This window comes from Bufo bufo, chromosome 4 (genome assembly GCF_905171765.1).
Source record: "Bufo bufo chromosome 4, aBufBuf1.1, whole genome shotgun sequence".
In the NCBI taxonomy this organism is placed as follows: Eukaryota; Metazoa; Chordata; class Amphibia; order Anura; family Bufonidae; genus Bufo; species Bufo bufo.
The window spans coordinates 425593107-425612289 of record NC_053392.1 but is presented as its reverse complement, the minus strand read 5'-3'; the positions used below and the strand labels follow the sequence as shown (position 1 = coordinate 425612289).

At 49.5% G+C, this 19183-nt stretch overlaps 1 protein-coding gene across 2 annotated transcripts in view; it reads left to right on the top strand.

The window, feature by feature from the left end:
• The window catches only part of AHCTF1 (AT-hook containing transcription factor 1), a 289329-nt gene that overhangs the window by 259605 nt on the left and 10541 nt on the right, over positions 1–19183 (top strand). For both annotated transcript variants that reach the window (XM_040429321.1, XM_040429320.1), the window contains exons 34-35: positions 14145–14284; positions 14896–15002. In XM_040429321.1, the coding sequence (XP_040285255.1) occupies positions 14145–14284; positions 14896–15002 (247 nt within the window). The remainder of the gene's footprint in view (positions 1–14144; positions 14285–14895; positions 15003–19183) is intronic.

Below are 19183 nucleotides of genomic sequence, written 5' to 3'. Positions count from 1 at the left end.
TATATAGGACTGCTACATTAACTGTAAAAGGGTCGTGTCCACAGGTTGGGAGGGGGGGGGGGCGCAATACATGGCTCGCCCCGTGTGCTGGCAACCCACGCTACGCCACTGCCAAAAAGTTCAACCTTGGTTTCATCAGACCAGAACACCGTTTCCCACATGTTTTTGAGAGACTTCAGATGTGTTTTTGCAAAATGTAGCCTGGCTTGGATGTTTTTCTTCGTAAGAAAAGGCTTTCGTCTTGCCACTCTACCCCATAGCCCAGACATATGAATAATACAGGAGATTGTTGTCACATGTACCACACAGCCAGTACTTGCCAGATATTCCTGCAGCTCCGTTAATGTTGCTATAGGCCCCTTGGTAGCCTCCCAGAACAGTTTACTTCTCGTCTTTTCATCAATTTTGGAGGGACGTCCAGTTCTTGGTAATGTCACTGTTGTGCCATATTTCTCGTGCATGGCATTGGGGGACACAGCACCATGGGTATATGCCCAGCTGCCACTAGGAGGCTGACACTAGAAACAAAAAAAGGTGTTGGCTCCGCCCAGGTGGGCTATACCCCTCTGCAAGAGCCGAGATACACCAGTCTAGTTCTAGTGTCCGTAGGAGGCAGACATGACCTGTTTTGCAGGTCATCCTGCTAATTTTATTTTTTATATTTTCTCTTTTTTTCTACAGGTTTCTTCCTGATGCAGGGGTGGCTCCATCGTGATCCACTTTAGTTGCCCCCCTGCGGGCGCGTACTCAGGTACCCGGCAACCACCCAGTCCCCACTTATCTGCTTCCGCAGTGGAATTCCAGCGGACCCACGGCTCCCGTGTTGAGTCCGCCGAGGGGGTGGTCATTGCTGCGCCTGAAAACGTCGGAAGGTGAATATGGCAGTATCCTGTACTCACCCCCCCCCCCCCCCCATGTTCAGGTGACCCCCCCTGTGTCCCCTCTTGTTCTGGTCCCCCTTTTTAGTTAGCAGGGGGCACTGCATGCTTGCTGGGCATCCTTTTTTCGTGGAAAAAATTTTCTTTTGGGGCTCCCCTTTTTTTCTAGGGCCTGGCCCTTTAAGACGGCCGATTCTTTCTGTCGGCTCCTTCCCGTACTTACGGGTTTCCTCCTGCTCCTGCCTAGCCTTCACTGCGTCCCCGCTTCTGCTGCTGCCTCCGGGCGTTACCGCGATCGCGGGCGTCCGTCTCCGGCGGCGTTTTTCTACTCGAGGCCCCGGCTTTTTTCCCCAGCCTAGGCCGCAGGTCACGTGGGGCGGAGCTCCGTCTCCGCCTTCTGCTTTCCCGGGCTTTTCGCTTCTCCCTCCCCTCTGTGGGCGGCGCCCTGGGAGGCGCGTTTTTTCCTTCCAATCCAGCGCCAGCGCAGGCTGCTGGGGGGGTGTGTCTTCCTCCACTACCGGCTCCTGTCCTGCCTGCAGCTATCGCTTCTGCGGCTTCTCCTGCGTCTCGGCTCTCAGGACGTGTTTCTGTGGGACACAGCACCTTGGGTCTGGTAGGCGGCCTCTGGCTGACTCCTTTTTTGCTTTGCAGGCTCCTCCATCGCTCAGATTGCGGCCGCCTCGGGCAGGGACCCCCCCGCCGGGGATGTCCGTTCCCGCTCTGGTACGAGGTCCAGCAAGCGACCTCGCGCTGCCTCGGCCGGGTCCCATTCTTCCTCAGCTACCCCGGATCACTCCCCGGTTAGGTCTGAGTCGGGCGAAATTTCTTCTTCAGCCGCTTCCGCCGTTCCTGGGGACTCCTCCGCTTCTGATTCAGAATCAGAGCGGTGTTCGGCGATGTCTGCGGCCGTTCAGGACCTCATCAAGGCCGTCCGTGATGCGCTCCATGTGCAGGACGTTCCTTCTTCCTCCTCCCTGGAGTCGGTGTCCTTCCGCCGGTCTAGGCGCTCCACTGTGGTCTTCCCGAATCACGAGGATCTGGACACGCTTCTGGCTAAGGAGGGGCGTCATCCTGATCGGCGCCTTCATCTTACTAAGGCTTCTGACGTCCCCTATCCTTTTTCTGAGGAATCTGTAAATACCTGGACGGTTCCTCCTCAGGTAGATCCTCAGGTTGCTCGCCTGGCTAAGGCTACTACCCTTCCCCTGGCTGACGCGGCTTCCTTGTCGGACCCCGCTGACAAACGGGTCGACTCCTTAGCCAAGTCCGTTTTCGTTGCAGCGGGCGCCGCGCTCCGCCCTGCGTTTGCCGCCTCCTGGGTGGCTAAGGCCTGCGCTATCTGGGCAAAACAACTTGTCCGCACTCTTCCCCCAGACTCGGACCAGGGGGAACTGGCGGTGCTTGCCTCTCAAATTTACCAGGCGTCCAAATTTCTTTGCGATGCCTCTATGGAATCGGCCCGCCGTGCGGCCGCTAACTCTGTGGCCATCCGCCGCACCATCTGGCTTCGTTCTTGGGCGGCAGATTCCGCCTCCAAGAAGGCTCTAATTTCCCTTCCCTTTCTCGGTGGGAAGCTCTTTGGAAAGCGTCTGGAAGAACTCATCTCGGAGGCCACTGGTGGTAAGAGCTCTCTTCTTCCCCAGAATCAGCCTCGCCGCCGTCGCTTCCCTGGGTCGTCCTCTCGGGCGCAGTCCTTTCGGGCCCCCCCTGCCCGATCTGACAAGAAGGCCTCTGGGCCTTCCTTTAAGGCCAAGCCCTCCTGGCATGCCAAGCCCAAGCCTGCTCGCCCCCAGTCCACTAAGCCCCCTTCTGCATGACTCTGTCAAGGTGGGAGGGCGTCTGCTCGCCTTTCAGAACGTCTGGCAATCAAGTGTGGAAGACGCTTGGGTTCTGGAGGTAGTTTCCTCCGGATACAGGATCGAATTCTCCGATCTTCCGCCAGGTCGGTTCTTCATGACGTCGCCTCCCAGGTCCCCCTCCGGGGCAGAATTTTTTTTTCAGGCCATTCGTTCCCTTCACTCTCTAGGGGTCATCGTTCCGGTCCCAGAGTCGGAACGCTTCCGGGGGTTCTATTCGAATCTGTTTACGGTCCCCAAGAAGGACGGTTCACTCCGTCCTATCCTGGACCTAAAGGCCTTAAACCGCTTTGTCCGGGTCCGTCATTTTCGTATGGAATCCCTCCGGTCGGTGATCGCCTCCTTGGAGTCGGACGAGTTCCTGTCGTCCATCGACATTCAGGACGCCTATCTCCACGTCCCCATTGCCCCCTCCCACCAAAGGTTCCTTCGGCTTCGCGGTAGGTTCTCTTCATTTCCAATTCGTGGCCCTGCCCTTCGGCCTGGCCTCTGCTCCGAGGGTTTTCACCAAGGTGTTAGCGCCTTTCATGGCCCTTCTTCGTGCCAGGGGGGTCGCCTTGATACCTTACCTGGACGACCTTCTGATTCGGGCCCCATCATTGGAGGACAACCTGTCCAGCCTGCACATCACCCTCTCAGCTCTTGCTCAGTTCGGGTGGCTTGTCAACCACTCCAAGTCCTCCCTCGTCCCATGCCAGAGGATGCCCTTCCTGGGCATTATTTTCGACACTCGCCTCGGGCGGGTGTTTCTCCCCCCAGAGAAGATCGCCTCCCTTCAGGCGGGGGTGACACTTCTCTGCGGCCCGTCTTCTCTAACTATCAGGACGTGTATGCGCGTCCTGGGGAGGATGGTGGCTTCCTTCGAGGCCATTCCCTATTCCCAATTCCACTTCCGGGACCTTCAGTTGTTCCTCCTATCCAGGTGGGACAAGTCCCAAGCTGGCCTCGATCGCCTGGTTCGTCTCCCTCTTCAGCTTCGCCAGGACCTTGCCTGGTGGCTGCTTCCTCGGACGGTGTCCCTGGGCCGTTCCTTCCTTCCCCCCAGTTGGCAGGTGGTCACGACGGACGCCAGCCCCTCGGGTTGGGGAGCGGTCCTCGACTCTATCTCAGTCCAGGGTCTTTGGTCTGCTCAGGAGTCCTCCCTGCAGATAAATGTGCTCGAGCTCAGGGCGATTTTCCTGGCACTGTCTCACTGGACCCCACGTCTTCGCGGTCTCCCTGTCCGGGTTCAAACGGACAATTCCACCGCCGTGGCTTATCTGAACCACCAGGGGGGCACCAGGAGCGTGATGGCCTTGCCGGAGGCCTCCCACATCCTGCGCTGGGCGGAGAGCCACGTTCCCGTCCTCTCCGCAGTGCACATTCCCGGGGTCGACAATTGGGCGGCAGACTTCCTCAGTCGTCAGCTAGTCGACCTGGGCGAATGGTCTCTACACCCAGAGGTGTTCCTCCAACTGTGTCACCGATGGGGAACTCCGGACGTGGATCTTTTCGCGTCACGTCTCAACCACAAGGTCCCGCGCTATGTCGCGCGGTCCAGGGACCCCCAGGCTTTCGCGGTAGACGCCCTAGTTCTGCCTTGGTCTCAGTTCAGCCTCCCGTACCTGTTTCACCCCATTCCTCTCCTGCCCAGAGTGCTCAAGCGTCTCAAGGCAGCCCGGGTTCCGGCAATCCTGGTGGCTCTGTATTGGCCCCGCAGGGCGTGGTACGCAGATCTGGTGTTTCTGCTCGCCGACGTTCCGTGGCGGCTTCCCCTGCGCCACGATCTCCTTTCACAGGGCCCTCTGTCCCACCCGAATTTACCTCAACTTCGTTTGACGGCGTGGCCGTTGAGACCGCGGTCTTGAAGTCCCGTGGCCTCTCGGATTCTGTCATTCAGACGATGCTTCACGCTCGCAAACCCCAGTCAGCCCGTATTTACTACCGGACCTGGAGAGCGTATTTTGCCTGGTGCGAGTCTGGGCGTTTCCGCCCTCTCCGATTCTCTGTACCTAATGTTCTGGCCTTCCTTCAGGCCGGTTTTGAGAAGGGTCTTCGCCTGGCCTCTCTGAGGACAGATTTCGGCTCTCTCAGTCCTTTTCCAGCGTTCCGTGGCTTCACGGGCTCAGGTTAGGACTTTTCTCCAGGGTGTCGCTCGCCGAGCCCCTTCCTTTCGTTTTCCTGTGGAGCCGTGGGACATGAATCTCGTCCTTGACGCCCTTCAGTCTTCTCCCTTCGAGCCTCTGGCAGAGGTTTCTCTGTCGTTTCTCTCGTTCAAGGTGGCCTTCTTAGTGGATGTCACCTCCATCCGCCGGGTTTCCGAACTGGCGGCGCTTTCTTGCCGTTCACCTTTCCTGGTTTTTCATCAGGACAAGGTGGTGTTGCGGCCCGTTCCCTCTTTCCTTCCAAAGGTGGTTTCCTCTTTTCATATCAATGAAGAGATCGTCCTTCCCTCTTTCTGCCCTAATCCTTCTCACCCTAGGGAGAGATCCCTCCATCGCCTTGACGTTGTTCGGGCTCTCCGCCTGTACCTTCGTCTCACGGAACCTTTCCGTCGTTCGGATTCCCTTTTCGTGGTCCCGGCGGGTCCTTGTAAGGGTTTGCCTGCCTCCAAGGCCACCATCTCTCGCTTGGTTCGGTCGGCTGTCAAGGAGGCCTATATCGCAAAGGGCCGTGCTCCCCCTTCCAGGTTGACCGCTCATTCTACTAGGGCAGTTGGGGCTTCCTGGGCGGTGCGTCATCAGGCTTCTGCTTCCCAGGTCTGCCGGGCCGCCACCTGGTCGTCAGTTCACACTTTTTCTAAGTTTTACCATATTCATTCCCTGGCTTCCGCTGACGCTAGCCTGGGGCGCAAGGTTCTGCAAGCAGCTGTGCTTTAGACTGGCGACATGGCGTTCTTCTTCCCTCCCTCAGGGACTGCTTTGGGACGTCCCATGGTGCTGTGTCCCCCAATGCCATGCACGAGAAAATTGGATTTTTTGTACTCACCGTAAAATCCTTTTCTCGTAGTAGGCATTGGGGGACACAGGTCCCGCCCATTGTTTTGTTTTCTTCTCGTTTGTGGTCCCGGCGATTTGTGGTCGTTGCGTCTCCCCAGTTGAAGACTTGTTGGCGTTCAGTTTCTGTTTATTCAGGTGTGGCATTCCTACTGCTTTTATTCTGACTGGTGTATCTCGGCTCTTGCAGGGAGGTATAGCCCACCTGGGCAGAGCCAACACCTTTTTTTGTTTCTAGTGTCAGCCTCCTAGTGGCAGCTGGGCATATACCCATGGTGCTGTGTCCCCCAATGCCTACTACGAGAAAAGGATTTTACGGTGAGTACAAAAAATCCAATTTTTCTCCACTTGATGATGACTGTCTTCACTGTGTTCCATGGTATATCTAATGCCTTGGAAATTCTTTTGTACCCTTCTCCTGACTGATACCTTTTAACAATGAGATCCCTCTGATCCTTTGGAAGCTTTCTGTGGACCATGGCTTTTGCTGTGGGATGCGACCTTAAAGATTTCAGGAAAGACAAACTAGAGTAGCTGAACTTTATTTGGGGTTAATCAGAGGCACTTGAAATGATGGCAGGTGTATGCGGACTCCTATTTGACATGATTTTGAAATTGATTGCTTAATTCTGAACACAGCTACATCCCCAGTTATAAGACGGTGTGCACACTTATGCAACCACATTATTTTATTTTGTTTTCTTCCCTCCACCTAAAAGATTTCAGTTTGTTTTCCAATTGAGTGGTACAGTTTATAGGTCACATTAAAGGTGGAAAAAGTTCTGAAATGATTTCTTTCCCATTTTTATTTTATTTTTATTTATTTTTTTACAGCACAGGAACCTCACAGGGGTTTGTAGACTTTTTATATCCACTGTATGTATATATGTATTTGTGTGTGTGTATATGTATGTGTGTGTATATATGTATGTATATATATATATATATATATATATATATATATATATATATATTATAATATAAACCAGAAAATGAGCGGCACTCCAGAAGGTTAAGAACAAATGATTCCTTTAATCACCCGTGCGGTGCAACGTTTCGGCTAAGTACTAGAGCCTTTTTCAAGCAGAGAACTAATACAAATGATGGCAAATATATAGGTGAAACAATCAAGGTACAAATCATGTGACCACAATCCACCATGTGGGTGTGTTACAAAATAAAGCAGTGACATAAATACAATGAAGAAAATACAGTGAAAAAAATACAATAAGGACATGATCATACATGTAAATAATACATACTATATATGCTGTGCTAATCTTGTGATATAGACTTGTTATTCATATTTGAAAAACTGACCATGTCCTATAACAAATCGTGATCTAAAATGCAGGGGGAGGAGCAAAGGACAAGTAGCGCAGACATACCGATCCGGTAGGAAACACATTCCATGCAGCATCCCGGCGTTGTAAACATCACTCTGTGCCTGCTCAGTACTGTGCCAATCGGGAGACTCCTGCGGCCGCGAACATCATGCGTCATAGGCACTTGACTACGTATGCACGTTCTCCAGCCGCCGCACCACTAGACTGAGGTGGTGGAGATATATCGACGACATCTTCCTCATATGGACAGGTAGTGAGACTGAGTTGAAAGATTTTCATGATTTTTTGAACAACCATGATAAAAATCTGCAATTCACTCTTGTTTGTTCTAACACTGAGATCCAGTTTTTGGACACCAAGGTTGTGTGCATTCGGCCTAAGGGTGACTTTCCATCAACCAAGATGGCGCTTCTGTGCCTGATTTCTACTGGGCATGCGCCGAATATTGAATACACAGAGGCAGTCTAGTGGTGCGGCGGCTGGAGAATGTGCATGCGTAGGCAAGTGCCTATGACGCATGATGTTCGCGGCCGCAGGAGTCTCCCGATTGGCACAGTACTGAGCAGGCACAGAGTGATGTTTTCAATGCCGGGATGCCGCATGGAATGGGTTTCCTACCGGATCGGTATGTCTGCGCTACTTGTCCTTTGCTCCTCCCCCTGCATTTTAGATCACGATTTGTTATATGGCGTGGTCAGTTTTTCAAATATGAATAACAAGTCTATATCGCAAGATTAGCACAGCATATATAGTATGTATTATGATTGACATGTTTGATCATGTCCTTATTGTACATTGTATTTTTCTCACTGTATTTTCTTCATTGTATTTGTCACTGCTTTATTTTGTAAAACACCCACATGGTGGATTGTGGTCACATGATTTGTACCTTGATTGTTTCACCTATATATTTGCCATCATTTGTATTAGTTCTCTGCTTGAAAAAGGCTCTAGTACTGAGCCGAAACGTTGCACCGCACGGGTGATTAAAGGAATCATTTGTTCTTAACCTTCTGGAGTGCTGCTCATTTTCTGGATTATTTACTAAGGTAAGAAGTCTATTCCCTTGGAACGTGCACCCAACTTTTTCAATATTTGCCAAGGCCGATATATATATATATATACACTCACCTAAAGAATTATTAGGAACACCATACTAATACGGTGTTGGACCCCCTTTTGCCTTCAGAACTGCCTTAATTCTATGTGGCATTGATTCAACACGGTGCTGATAGCATTCTTTAGAAATGTTGGGCCATATTGATAGGATAGCATCTTGCAGTTGATGGAGATTTGAGGGATGCACATTCAGGGCACGAAGCTCCCGTTCCACCATATCCCAAAGATGCTCTATTGGGTTGAGATCTGGTGACTGTGGGGGCCGTTTTAGTACAGTGAACTCATTGTCATGTTCAAGAAACCAATTTGAAATGATTCGAGCTTTGTGACATGGGGCATTATCCTGCTGGAAGTAGCCATCAGAGGATGGATACATGTTCTCATTCTGTTTTACGCCAAATTCGGACTCTACCATTTGAATGTCTCAACAGAAACGAGACTCATCAGACCAGGCAACATTTTTCCAGTCTTCAACAGTCCAATTTTGGTGAGCTCGTGCAAATTGTAGCCTCTTTTTCCTATTTGTAGTGGAGATGAGTGGTACCCGGTGGGGTCTTCTGCTGTTGTAGGCCATCCGCCTCAAGGTTGAGCATGTTGTGGCTTCACAAATGCTTTGCTGCATACCTCGGTTGTAACGAGTGGTTATTTCAGTCAACGTTGCTCTTCTATCAGCTTGAATCAGTCAGCCCATTCTCCTCTGACCTCTAGCATCCACAAGGCATTTTTGCCCACAGGACTGCCGCATACTGGATGTTTTTCCCTTTTCACACCATTCTTTGTAAACCCTAGAAATGGTTGTGCGTGAAAATCCCAGTAACTGAGCAGATTGTGAAATACTCAGACCGGCCCGTCTGGCACCAACAACCATGCCACGCTCAAAATTGCTTAAATCACCTTTCTTTCCCATTCTGACATTCAGTTTGGAGTTCAGGAGATTGTCTTGACCAGGACCACACCGCTAAATGCATTGAAGCAACTGCCATGTGATTGGTTGACTAGATAATTGCATTAATGAGAAATAGAACAGGTGTTCCTAATAATTCTTTAGGTGAGTGTGTGTGTATATGTATGTGTGTGTGTGTGTGTGTATATATATATATATATATATATATGTATGTATGTATGTATGTATGTATGTATGTATATACATATATATATATATATATATATATATATATAATGTGTGTATATATATGTATATATATGTATATATATATATATATATATATGTATATATATATATATGTGTGTATATATATATATATATATATATATATATATATATATATATATATAAAATAAACACCAAAGAGATATCCAGCAGCACAAGACAAAAAAGAAAGGGTGCAAAAAAAATCCTCAAAGCCGCAAGCTCAAACGGCTAACTGTACAGTCGTGGCCAAAAGTTTTGATTGACACAAATATTAGTTTTCACAAAGTTTGCTGCTAAACTGCTTTTAGATCTTTGTTTCAGTTGTTTCTGTGATGTAGTGAAATATAATTACACGCACTTCATACGTTTCAAAGGCTTTTATCGACAATTACATGACATTTATGCAAAGAGTCAGTATTTGCAGTGTTGGCCCTTCTTTTTCAGGACCTCTGCAATTCGACTGGGCATGCTCTCAATCAACTTCTGGGCCAATTCCTGACTGATAGCAACCCATTCTTTCATAATCACTTCTTGGAGTTTGTCAGAATTAGTGGGTTTTTGTTTGTCCATCCGCCTCTTGAGGATTGACCACAAGTTCTCAACGGGATTAAGATCTGGGGAGTTTCCAGGCCATGGACCCAAAATGTCAACGTTTTGGTCCCCAAGCCACTTAGTTATCACTTTTGCCTTATGGCACGGTGCTCCATCGTGCTGGAAAATGCATTGTTCTTCACCAAACTGTTGTTGGATTGTTGGAAGAAGTTGCTGTTGGAGGGTGTTTTGGTACCATTCTTTATTCATGGCTGTGTTTTTGGGCAAAATTGTGAGTGAGCCCACTCCCTTGGATGAGAAGCAACCCCACACATGAATGGTCTCAGGATGCTTTACTGTTGGCATGACACAGGACTGATGGTAGCACTCACCTTTTCTTCTCCGGACAAGCCTTTTTCCAGATGCCCCAAACAATCGGAAAGAGGCTTCATCGGAGAATATGACTTTGCCCCAGTCCTCAGCAGTCCATTCACCATACTTTCTGCAGAAGATCAATCTGTCCCTGATGTTTTTTTTGGAGAGAAGTGGCTTCTTTGCTGGCCTTCTTGACACCAGGCCATCTTCCAAAAGTCTTCGCCTCACTGTGTGTGCAGATTTGCTCACACCTGCCTGCTGCCATTCCTGAGCAAGCTCTGCACTGGTGGCACTCCGATCCCGCAGCTGAATCCTCTTTAGGAGACTATCCTGGCGCTTGCTGGACTTTCTTGGACGCCCTGAAGCCGCCTTAACAAGAATTGAACCTCTTTCCTTGAAGTTCTTGATGATCCTATAAATTGTTGATTGAGGTGCAATCTTAGTAGCCACAATAGCCTTGCCTGTGAAGCCATTTTTATGCAACACAATGATAGCTGCACGTGTTTCTTTGCAGTTCACCATGGTTAACAATGGAAAAACAATGATTTCAAGCATCACCCTCCTTTTAACATGTCAAGTCTGCCATTTTAACCCAATCAGCCTGACATAATGATCTCCAGCCTTGTGCTCGTCAATATTCTCACCTGAGTTAAGACGATTACTGAAATGATCTCAGCAGGTCCTTTAATGACAGCAATGAAATGCAGTGGAAAGTTTTTTTTGGGATTAAGTTAATTTTCATGGCAAAGAAGGACTATGCAATTCATCTGATCACTCTTAACATTCTGGAGTATATGCAAATTGCTATTATAAAAACTTAAGCAGCAACTTTTCCAATATTTCTGTAATTCTCAAAACTTTTGGCCACGACTGTAGATATAAATAACAAAAGAATGAGGCAGCACTCCAGACGTCAGGTGAAAAAGATAGTGGATCCTTTATTCCCCTCTGCAACGTTTCAACCGCTCAATGCGGTCTTTATCAAGCATAGTTACAGGTGTCATACAGGGGTATATATACCCAGAGTGCATAGTGGCAATACAAGTGATAATTATTCAATTACAAAGATATAAATACATAAAAACAACTTAAAAATAGCAAGAAATGTCACCAAAATAGAAGCGACCTAGCAGTGATACCATACATATTGTGCACGTGATGTAAATCAATAGTATACATAATCATATCAATGCTATAGCATAAATACTGTAAATAGGGCTCATTATGCCAGTGATACACCACATGTGCAAACGTGTTAATCATAATCAATGATAAAAACCATAAAACAAACTCACACAGCGGTAGACGGCTGGCGGCGCCAAAATCTGCGTCCTCCAGACCCAACTGCGCATGTCCAAGCACCTAGCAACGCCACCCAAACAAACTAATTCAGGAGACGTCACGCCGGTCACACGGGATAGATCACCTGATCAACCACATGACCACCGCAACCATCACGAGACCCGTCAGAGGGCGGCGCTGGACAACGTCACAACGGCGGGGGAGCGTCAAACGTCGAGAGGCCAACAACGTCAGCTTACTGGCGTCGTTGCCCCAGCAACCATCAGCACACCCCCGCAAGCAAGTCGCGTCCAAGCCAGGGAAGGACAGACGCAGCCGGAACAAACAGGGAGTGGGAAAAGCAGTGTGCACAACCCAATTAAGTAATAGAAACTAGAGAAATGGATGTCTACGTCAAAAGTATACAAATAGACATATAGAGACGCCCATGATCGCTGTGTTCAGGCTAAAAACAAGAGTGAACGTGGTATACAGTATACCATAAGAGACCTGTTAAAGATCGGTGCCATACAAATGAATAAAGAGAAGAGAGGAAAATGGGGAAAAAGCCACTGGTTATTTCATTTCCATGACCATAACCATAGGCTCGCACCAGGTCCGAGGTCAAGGACATGTCTATGCCCCAAACCCCAACACCCAATCTCACCCCAAAGCTCTCTAGATTAAATAAAATAAATAGGTAGAAACCACCACTCATTATAAAAAGCCCTCCACAGACGACCAACATGTTGAACATTAATATATTGTGTCCCATGGATCCCCACAAATCACAAGATGATATATAAGGAGAGCCGTGAGATTCCGGAACCGCCGTCCGTCAGGACCGCTGCAAGAGCATTGATAGAAGTAGTCTAAAAAAGAAAGAAACCAGAAAAAGGTTAAATAATACTGTAAAACCAATTATTATAGCAAATTGTGAGATAGATGACACCTATTGATCTCACACACACAGGGCACAACAAGAAAAAGAAGCGGAGGCAACTGAAGAGCCCCACATTATAACACACTCCACTTGAAATCAACATTAAGTCCAGTGGGTCTCAGGGTGTTAAGGCGGTGGATCCACCGTAGCTCTCTCTGTTTGAGAGCCAGTGTCCTATCACCTCCCCTCCTGGACTGATTAATCTGATCCAAAATCATAAATTTAAGATCCTTCTCCTTGTGGTTTGCTTCAACAAAATGTTTAGGGACTGGCAAGTCTTTTCTCTTATGCCTAATCGAAAACCGATGATTGTTTAGACGTGTCTTCATGTCACATGTGTTCTCCCCAACATAGAGGAGACCACATGGACAGGAGAGCACATATACAACATATGAACTGTCACATGTCAGGTAATGACCAATGACAAATTGGACTCCTGTTTGGCGGTGGGTGAATTTTTCCCCCTTGATCATGTAAGAACAGTTCACACAACAAAGGCAAGGGTAGCATCCCTTTCTACGTGGCCCGATATAAGTTTGTCAAGGCTTTAGTTGGAATATCCGCCCGAACCAGTTTATCACGAAAACTGGTGGGGCGCTTATACAAAAAAAGGGGGGGCACGGTAAATGCTGTAATGTTTGGGAGATTGCACTTTAGTATAGGCCAATGTTTGCGGCCAATTTTTGCAACTAACCCACTTTGTTCTGAATAAGTGGAGATGAATGGAATCCTCTCCACTTTATTCTGTGTAACATCTGGTGGCGCCTGTTTTGTATCTCTCACCTTGTTGAGATGTTTATCAATGACCCGGGAAGGGTAACCACGTTCCCTGAACTTGTGTGCCCTCTGTGCATATCGATTAGGTAATTTCGCAATGTCCTGTACCACCCTTTTGACCCTAAGAAGCTGACTGTACGGTAATGAGTCAATGGTAGACCAAGGATGACAGCTGCTGTAATGCAATAATGTATTGCAATCCGTAGGCTTGGTGAAAATATCAGTCGATAATTTATCACCAGCTACAGAAACAGTGGTGTCAAGGAATTGTACATGGGTCTCAGAGTATATCAGGGTGAATGCAATATCCGGATCCAATCCATTCAAAAAGTGATGAAATACCTCCAAAGAGGCTGAGTCACCATGCCAAATGAGGAAAACATAGTCTATGTATCGCCACCACCCCAGTACCTTACTGAAGTGGTGGGACACATAGACAAGGTGTCTGTGTGTCCCACCACTTCAGTAAGGTACTGGGGTGGTGGCGATACATAGACGATGTCTTCCTCATTTGACATGGTGACTCAGCCTCTTTGGAGGTATTTCATCACTTTTTGAATGGATTGGATCCGGATATTGCATTCACCCTGATTTACTCTGAGACCCATGTACAATTCCTTGACACCACTATGAGACTTCGCATAATAACTTCAGAAATTGATTTATACTGGTACCACTTGGAACCGAATTAGAGTTTGGGAAATGTTTTTTTTTTACAGTATAAAACAATTTCTGAAGTAGTTATGCGAAGTAATAACTTTGGCTCATCGGAGCCAATACATTCTAATACTGTACAGAGCGCTCTCTTTGTAGCTCGCTCAGCTTTCTGGTGCACTCTCAGAAAAGATGCACATATTATAACTCTGCCTTTATTTCCTGTGTAATAAACCTTTATTTGTTCTCCATGCAGCCGAGCAAACGGCTCCTCCTGTTTCTCCAGATGAGACGCCAGTACCAATGTCTTCGGAGTACATGTTTTCTCCACCATCTTTGAGGGCAAGACGGTCAACTAGGACAACTGCCTCTGCTAGTGTAACACTGAAAAGAAAGGTATTTATTTTTTTATTTTTTTTTATTTTATTTTTTTTTTCCTGCTGAACATCTTGGTGGGCAGTCCCTCTAAATGGTGTAAAATAACAATTGAATCAATATTCCCCTTTATCTCACATGCTGCTTCTTGTGTTGTGCTACAGTCCTTCCCACTGCTTTGTTTTCCTGGCTGCAGCTGTGACATTCCATGCACACAGGTCACAGCTGCAGCCAGTCACTGGCTTCAGCAGTGACTTTCCGTGTTGTATGCGATTGGCTGCATGGTGACCTGTATGTGCAGAAGGTCACCACTGAAGCCAGCAAGATGTCAGTAACTAGGAGGACAAGAGTACATAGCTGGAAGCGTCAAGGGAATAAAAGGGTAAGTATTGCGAATCAAAGCCCACATCGGATTCCTGTTTAAAAAAAAATTAAATTATGTGCAAATAGGAATACAGTACTCATTCATCAAAGTGTCGTGTAACTTTGGCCGAGTCTAAGTTTGGCTACGTGGAGCCCATATATTTTAATGCTGTACGGAAACGGCATTAACGTTTTTCAACTAATTGACTTTGGATCCGGCAACCCATTTAAGCCCTATTGATTTATAGTATATTTGCCTTTATTTTTAGGACGTAACAGTTGAAGTGTCACAAGAGACAATACCCATAGTTCCTGAAAAAACTGTAGTCAAGCAACCAAGAGGCAGACCTCCAAAACACAGAGTGAAGAAAGACCAGTAAGTATTTTTGGCAATTGTAGTTTTCCCATTCCCTTTGTAATAGCTGGTTTATATCCTCGGTGCAAACATCTTGCTCTGGGCCATACTCTAGTACAGGTCATTTTCCCTGGCTGTTCTGATTTCTCATGAATGCACACAGCTTCATCTCCTATTTCATAGGCTGTTTTGCATAACCATAGCATTATACAGATATGTAACTTATTCTCCCTCTCAACTGCCGCTCACAAACTTTGCCCACACGGTGATGTTAGTTGGTGCTGTTGAGATACAGGTTTTGAAAAAGAAGGGCTGCAGACTCAGGGGACATTGTGTAGATCGTCAGGTTCTACCAAACTCTGGATCCAGCAGAGTGCAGTGCATTAGAATACATGGAAGCTGCAGAAGAAGAACAGTAAAGAATTATTAATAAACAGAATTGTAGAAAAGGAGATTTTTTGTGAAACTCACCTGTAAAATATTTTTCTCGTTGTTTCCATTGGGGGACACAGACCATGGGGTATAGCTTGAGGTATTAGTAGGAGGGACACTATGCAAATGAAAGAGCTCCTCCTCCTCGGGCTATACCCCCAGGCTCCATCAGGAGAAACTCAGGCGTTACAAAAGCAGTAGGAGAAGGAGAAAGAATCCAATAAAGGAAACCATCAAACCAAGGCCAAGAGGCCTAATCACAAACAGAACAGAACCCCTCCTGCTACCAGCAGAATGGGCGGGAGCTGTGTCCCCCAATGGATACAACGAGAAAAAGATTTTACAGGTGAGTTTCACAAAAAATCTCCTTTTCTCGCCCAGTTTCCTTGGGGGACACAGAAGACCTTGGGTATAGCTCATCTCCCTAGGAGGCGTGACACTAAGTGAAGACTGTTAAGCCCCTCCTCCCCAGCTATACCCTCAGCCTGGAGAGAGAGACTGCCAGTTTTTGCTTAGTGTCCAAGGAGGCAAGACACTCCCTGCTCTGCAGGGCTGGTTTCTCCTTGTTTAAATTTTAGATTTTTACTTTTTTCTTTTCTTTTTGTTCCAGATCATCAGGGACAACAGAGACGCACTAGACCTCTCTGTTTCTCCCGGGGTTGAGCTGCGCCAGTGCCGGTCACCCGCACGGCTGCCTCCCCCACAGAAGGCAAGGTGGATCAGGGCAGCCCAGCTCCCCTACATCCCGCCAGCGCAAGGGTCGCCCGCACGCCAAGTCCCCCTTCCAGCGTCCTGCCACTACGGTGCCAGTAGCTGAAGGGGCGACCCTGCTGGAACGGACCGAGGGTGAAGACGTCTATGGTGAGAGATTGGCTGCTCCAGCCCAACGTCCCCGTCCCCCCCCGGTCTCCTGCGTGCCTGACCCTATACTGGGCCTATGGACCCTTCTGTCCCTGCTAGACCTAGGCTGGCCCCTGGGCTGCCGCAGGGCGACATTCTGCTCCCTCTCTCCTGGCCTCCATAGGTCATTGGCACCCTTCTCCCTACAAGAAGAATGCCTGGGGAGCTGCAGAGGTCCGCAACTAGCTGCCCCTGACTGAGGGGTTATGCAGGCGTCCCACCCTCACAGGCACCCGGTCTCAGGGTCCCCCTCCCTCTTACCGGCTACTGCTTCAGGGCCAGAGCCTTGCTGCTCCTGACCCTCCTCTGCCCTCACGGGCACCGGCCCAAGGGCAAGGTGGTTGTGGCTGTCGGCCACATGGGGCGCTGTTATAAGCCAGGGCCCGCTCCATGGGTAAAATGGCTGCCGAGCGCAGGGTCCTCGCTTCTGGGCAGCGGGGTGGGCACCCGCGGCCTGCAATATGAGCGCTATGCTTCAACAGCCCCAGGCCGACCGTCGGAACATTCCGGTCGGCCGGGCACCGCAGGCTTTACGGCCGCGATCCCGGCGCTCTATCCGGGTCCCCGCCTCTTCCGGCCCGCGGGGTGGGCACCCGCGGCCGGCATGTGCATGCGCCGCTTCGTTCCCCGGCCGGTACTTGAATACTGTGCGGCCCCGGTCAGCCGGGCGCCGCTAATAATTTAGGCCCCGGCTTCACGGCCTACAATTACTAGGCCTCTGTTGGAGGGGGCTGGAACTTCTCCAGGCGGGAATTCTTCCCGCCGGGAGGTTCCCCCGCCCCCAGGGGATCGCAGCGCCGCCCTCCAGGCCGGATCCCTGTTAACCCTTTGGGTACAGGCCGGCTTCAGATGGCCTGTATGGGTGCCCCCAGGGGATCGCAGCGCCGCGGTACAGGCCGGCTTCAGATGGGCCTGTATGGCTGCCCCCAGGGGATCGCAGCGCCGCCCTCCTGGCCGGATCCCTGTTTAACCCTTTGGGTACAGGCCGGCTTCAGATGGGCCTGTATGGAACCCCCCAGTGCCCCTGTAGGTGGCTCCCCTTTTCTGTTATATATATATATATATATATATATATATATATATAAAAAAAAAAAAAAAGAATTTTTTTATATATATAACTTGTGGGCTGCGCAGGACGCTGCAGCCTCATGTCAGTACATGCCCCCCTTCCCTAGGCGGCATGTCGCACTCCCCGGCTGCGGCGCTGCCAGGGTCATTTTACCCTTCTAGCCCTCTCTCACGATACGGCGCTGGTCAAGTGCATGCGGCCTTTTCTGTAGGCAGCATTCGTCACCCTCTTTAGTTATGGTACTGCCATGTGCGGGACCCCCCTCCTGGGCGGGATACTGTACTCTCCCTGGCTACGGTTTGGCCTTGTGCATGATCCCCCTTTCATTGGCGGACTACTGCAGTTTCACCGGATACGGTGCTGGCCGTGTGCACGACCTCCTTCCATAGGCGGAACGCTACACTCTCACTAGATTCGTTGCGATCTGTGCATGACCCCTTTTTTCTTAGGCGGAATACTGCACTCTCACCAGATACGGTGCTGGCCATGTGCACGATCCCTTTCCATTGGTGGAACGCTGCACTCTCACTGGATTCGTTGCCGATCATGTGCGTGACCCCCTTCCATAGGCGGAATGCTGCACTCTCTGATTTCGCTGACGCCCATAGGCATGACTCCCTTCCGTGGACGGCATTTGGCACTCTCACTGGATTCACTGCCAGCCATGTGCATGACCACTTTCCATAGGTGGTATGATGCACTCTCATTGGATTTTCCCTGTGGCGGCATTCATACACTCCCTCGGTCGGTGATGTTCTCTCGCCGGTACGTTGTTGGCCATGTGCATGAACCCCATACATGGCGGGGTGCTTGCACTCTCACTGGATCCGCTGCCGGCCATATGCATGACCCCTCTTCCGTGGGCGGTGTACGCACTCTCACTGGATTCGCTGCCGGCCATGGGCACGCCTCCTTCAGGTGACATGCACACATTCTCACCGACTGATCGCACTCTCCCTGGATGCGATGCTGACCGTGTGCATGACCCCCCCCCCCCCCCCCCCCCCTCTTTTCTGGGCGGCATACTACACTCTCACCGGATACGTTGCTGGCCTTGAGCATGGCCCTCTAACATGGGTGGAACGCTTGCGCTCCCATTGGATACCGTGCTGGCCTTGTGCGTGACCATCCCTCATTCCATGGGCGGAATTTTGCACGCTCACGAGATCCAAGGCTGTCCTTGTATGTGCCGTATTGGACTTGCACATGTTCCCCTTCATTGGGAGTAGTTACACTCTCACGAAGTTTCGGTGTTGGGTGAGTTGTTGCACACTCACTTAATGCTAGGATAGCCCTGTGCATGCCCCCCTTTCACTAGGTGGACCTCCTGCATTCCTGCTGGATACTGTGTGGCTATGTGCATGGCGCCCTTCGGGGCGAAGTATGGTATGCCCTACTTCTCTGACGTAGGTACGGCCTTGGGCATTCCCCCCTTTTTTTTTTTGGGGCGGGCTTTTGCACCCTTGCCGACTGCAGTTTGCCAGGTAGATACTGTGGCACTCTGGCTGGCCTTCGCTGAGTGATATTTTGGCAGTGAGTGGACGTTTTTGTGCGTTGTTGGGCCGTGTATACCTTCTCGTCCCGTAGGTGGGTTGGCCTTCTCACTGCTTACGGGGCTACTCGTACGTATCCCTCCTTTCCTCCTGCGACATATTTTTTTCTCTTGGGAGACGGTGTTTGCAGCAAGCCTTGCACTATTCTCTAAAGAGATCATTCTGTCCACCTGTGTAAGCCTAAGGTGTTGTCCAACAAACAATAAATGAATGCCTTATAGATAAGTAGACGGCCTCTACCTGCTCGC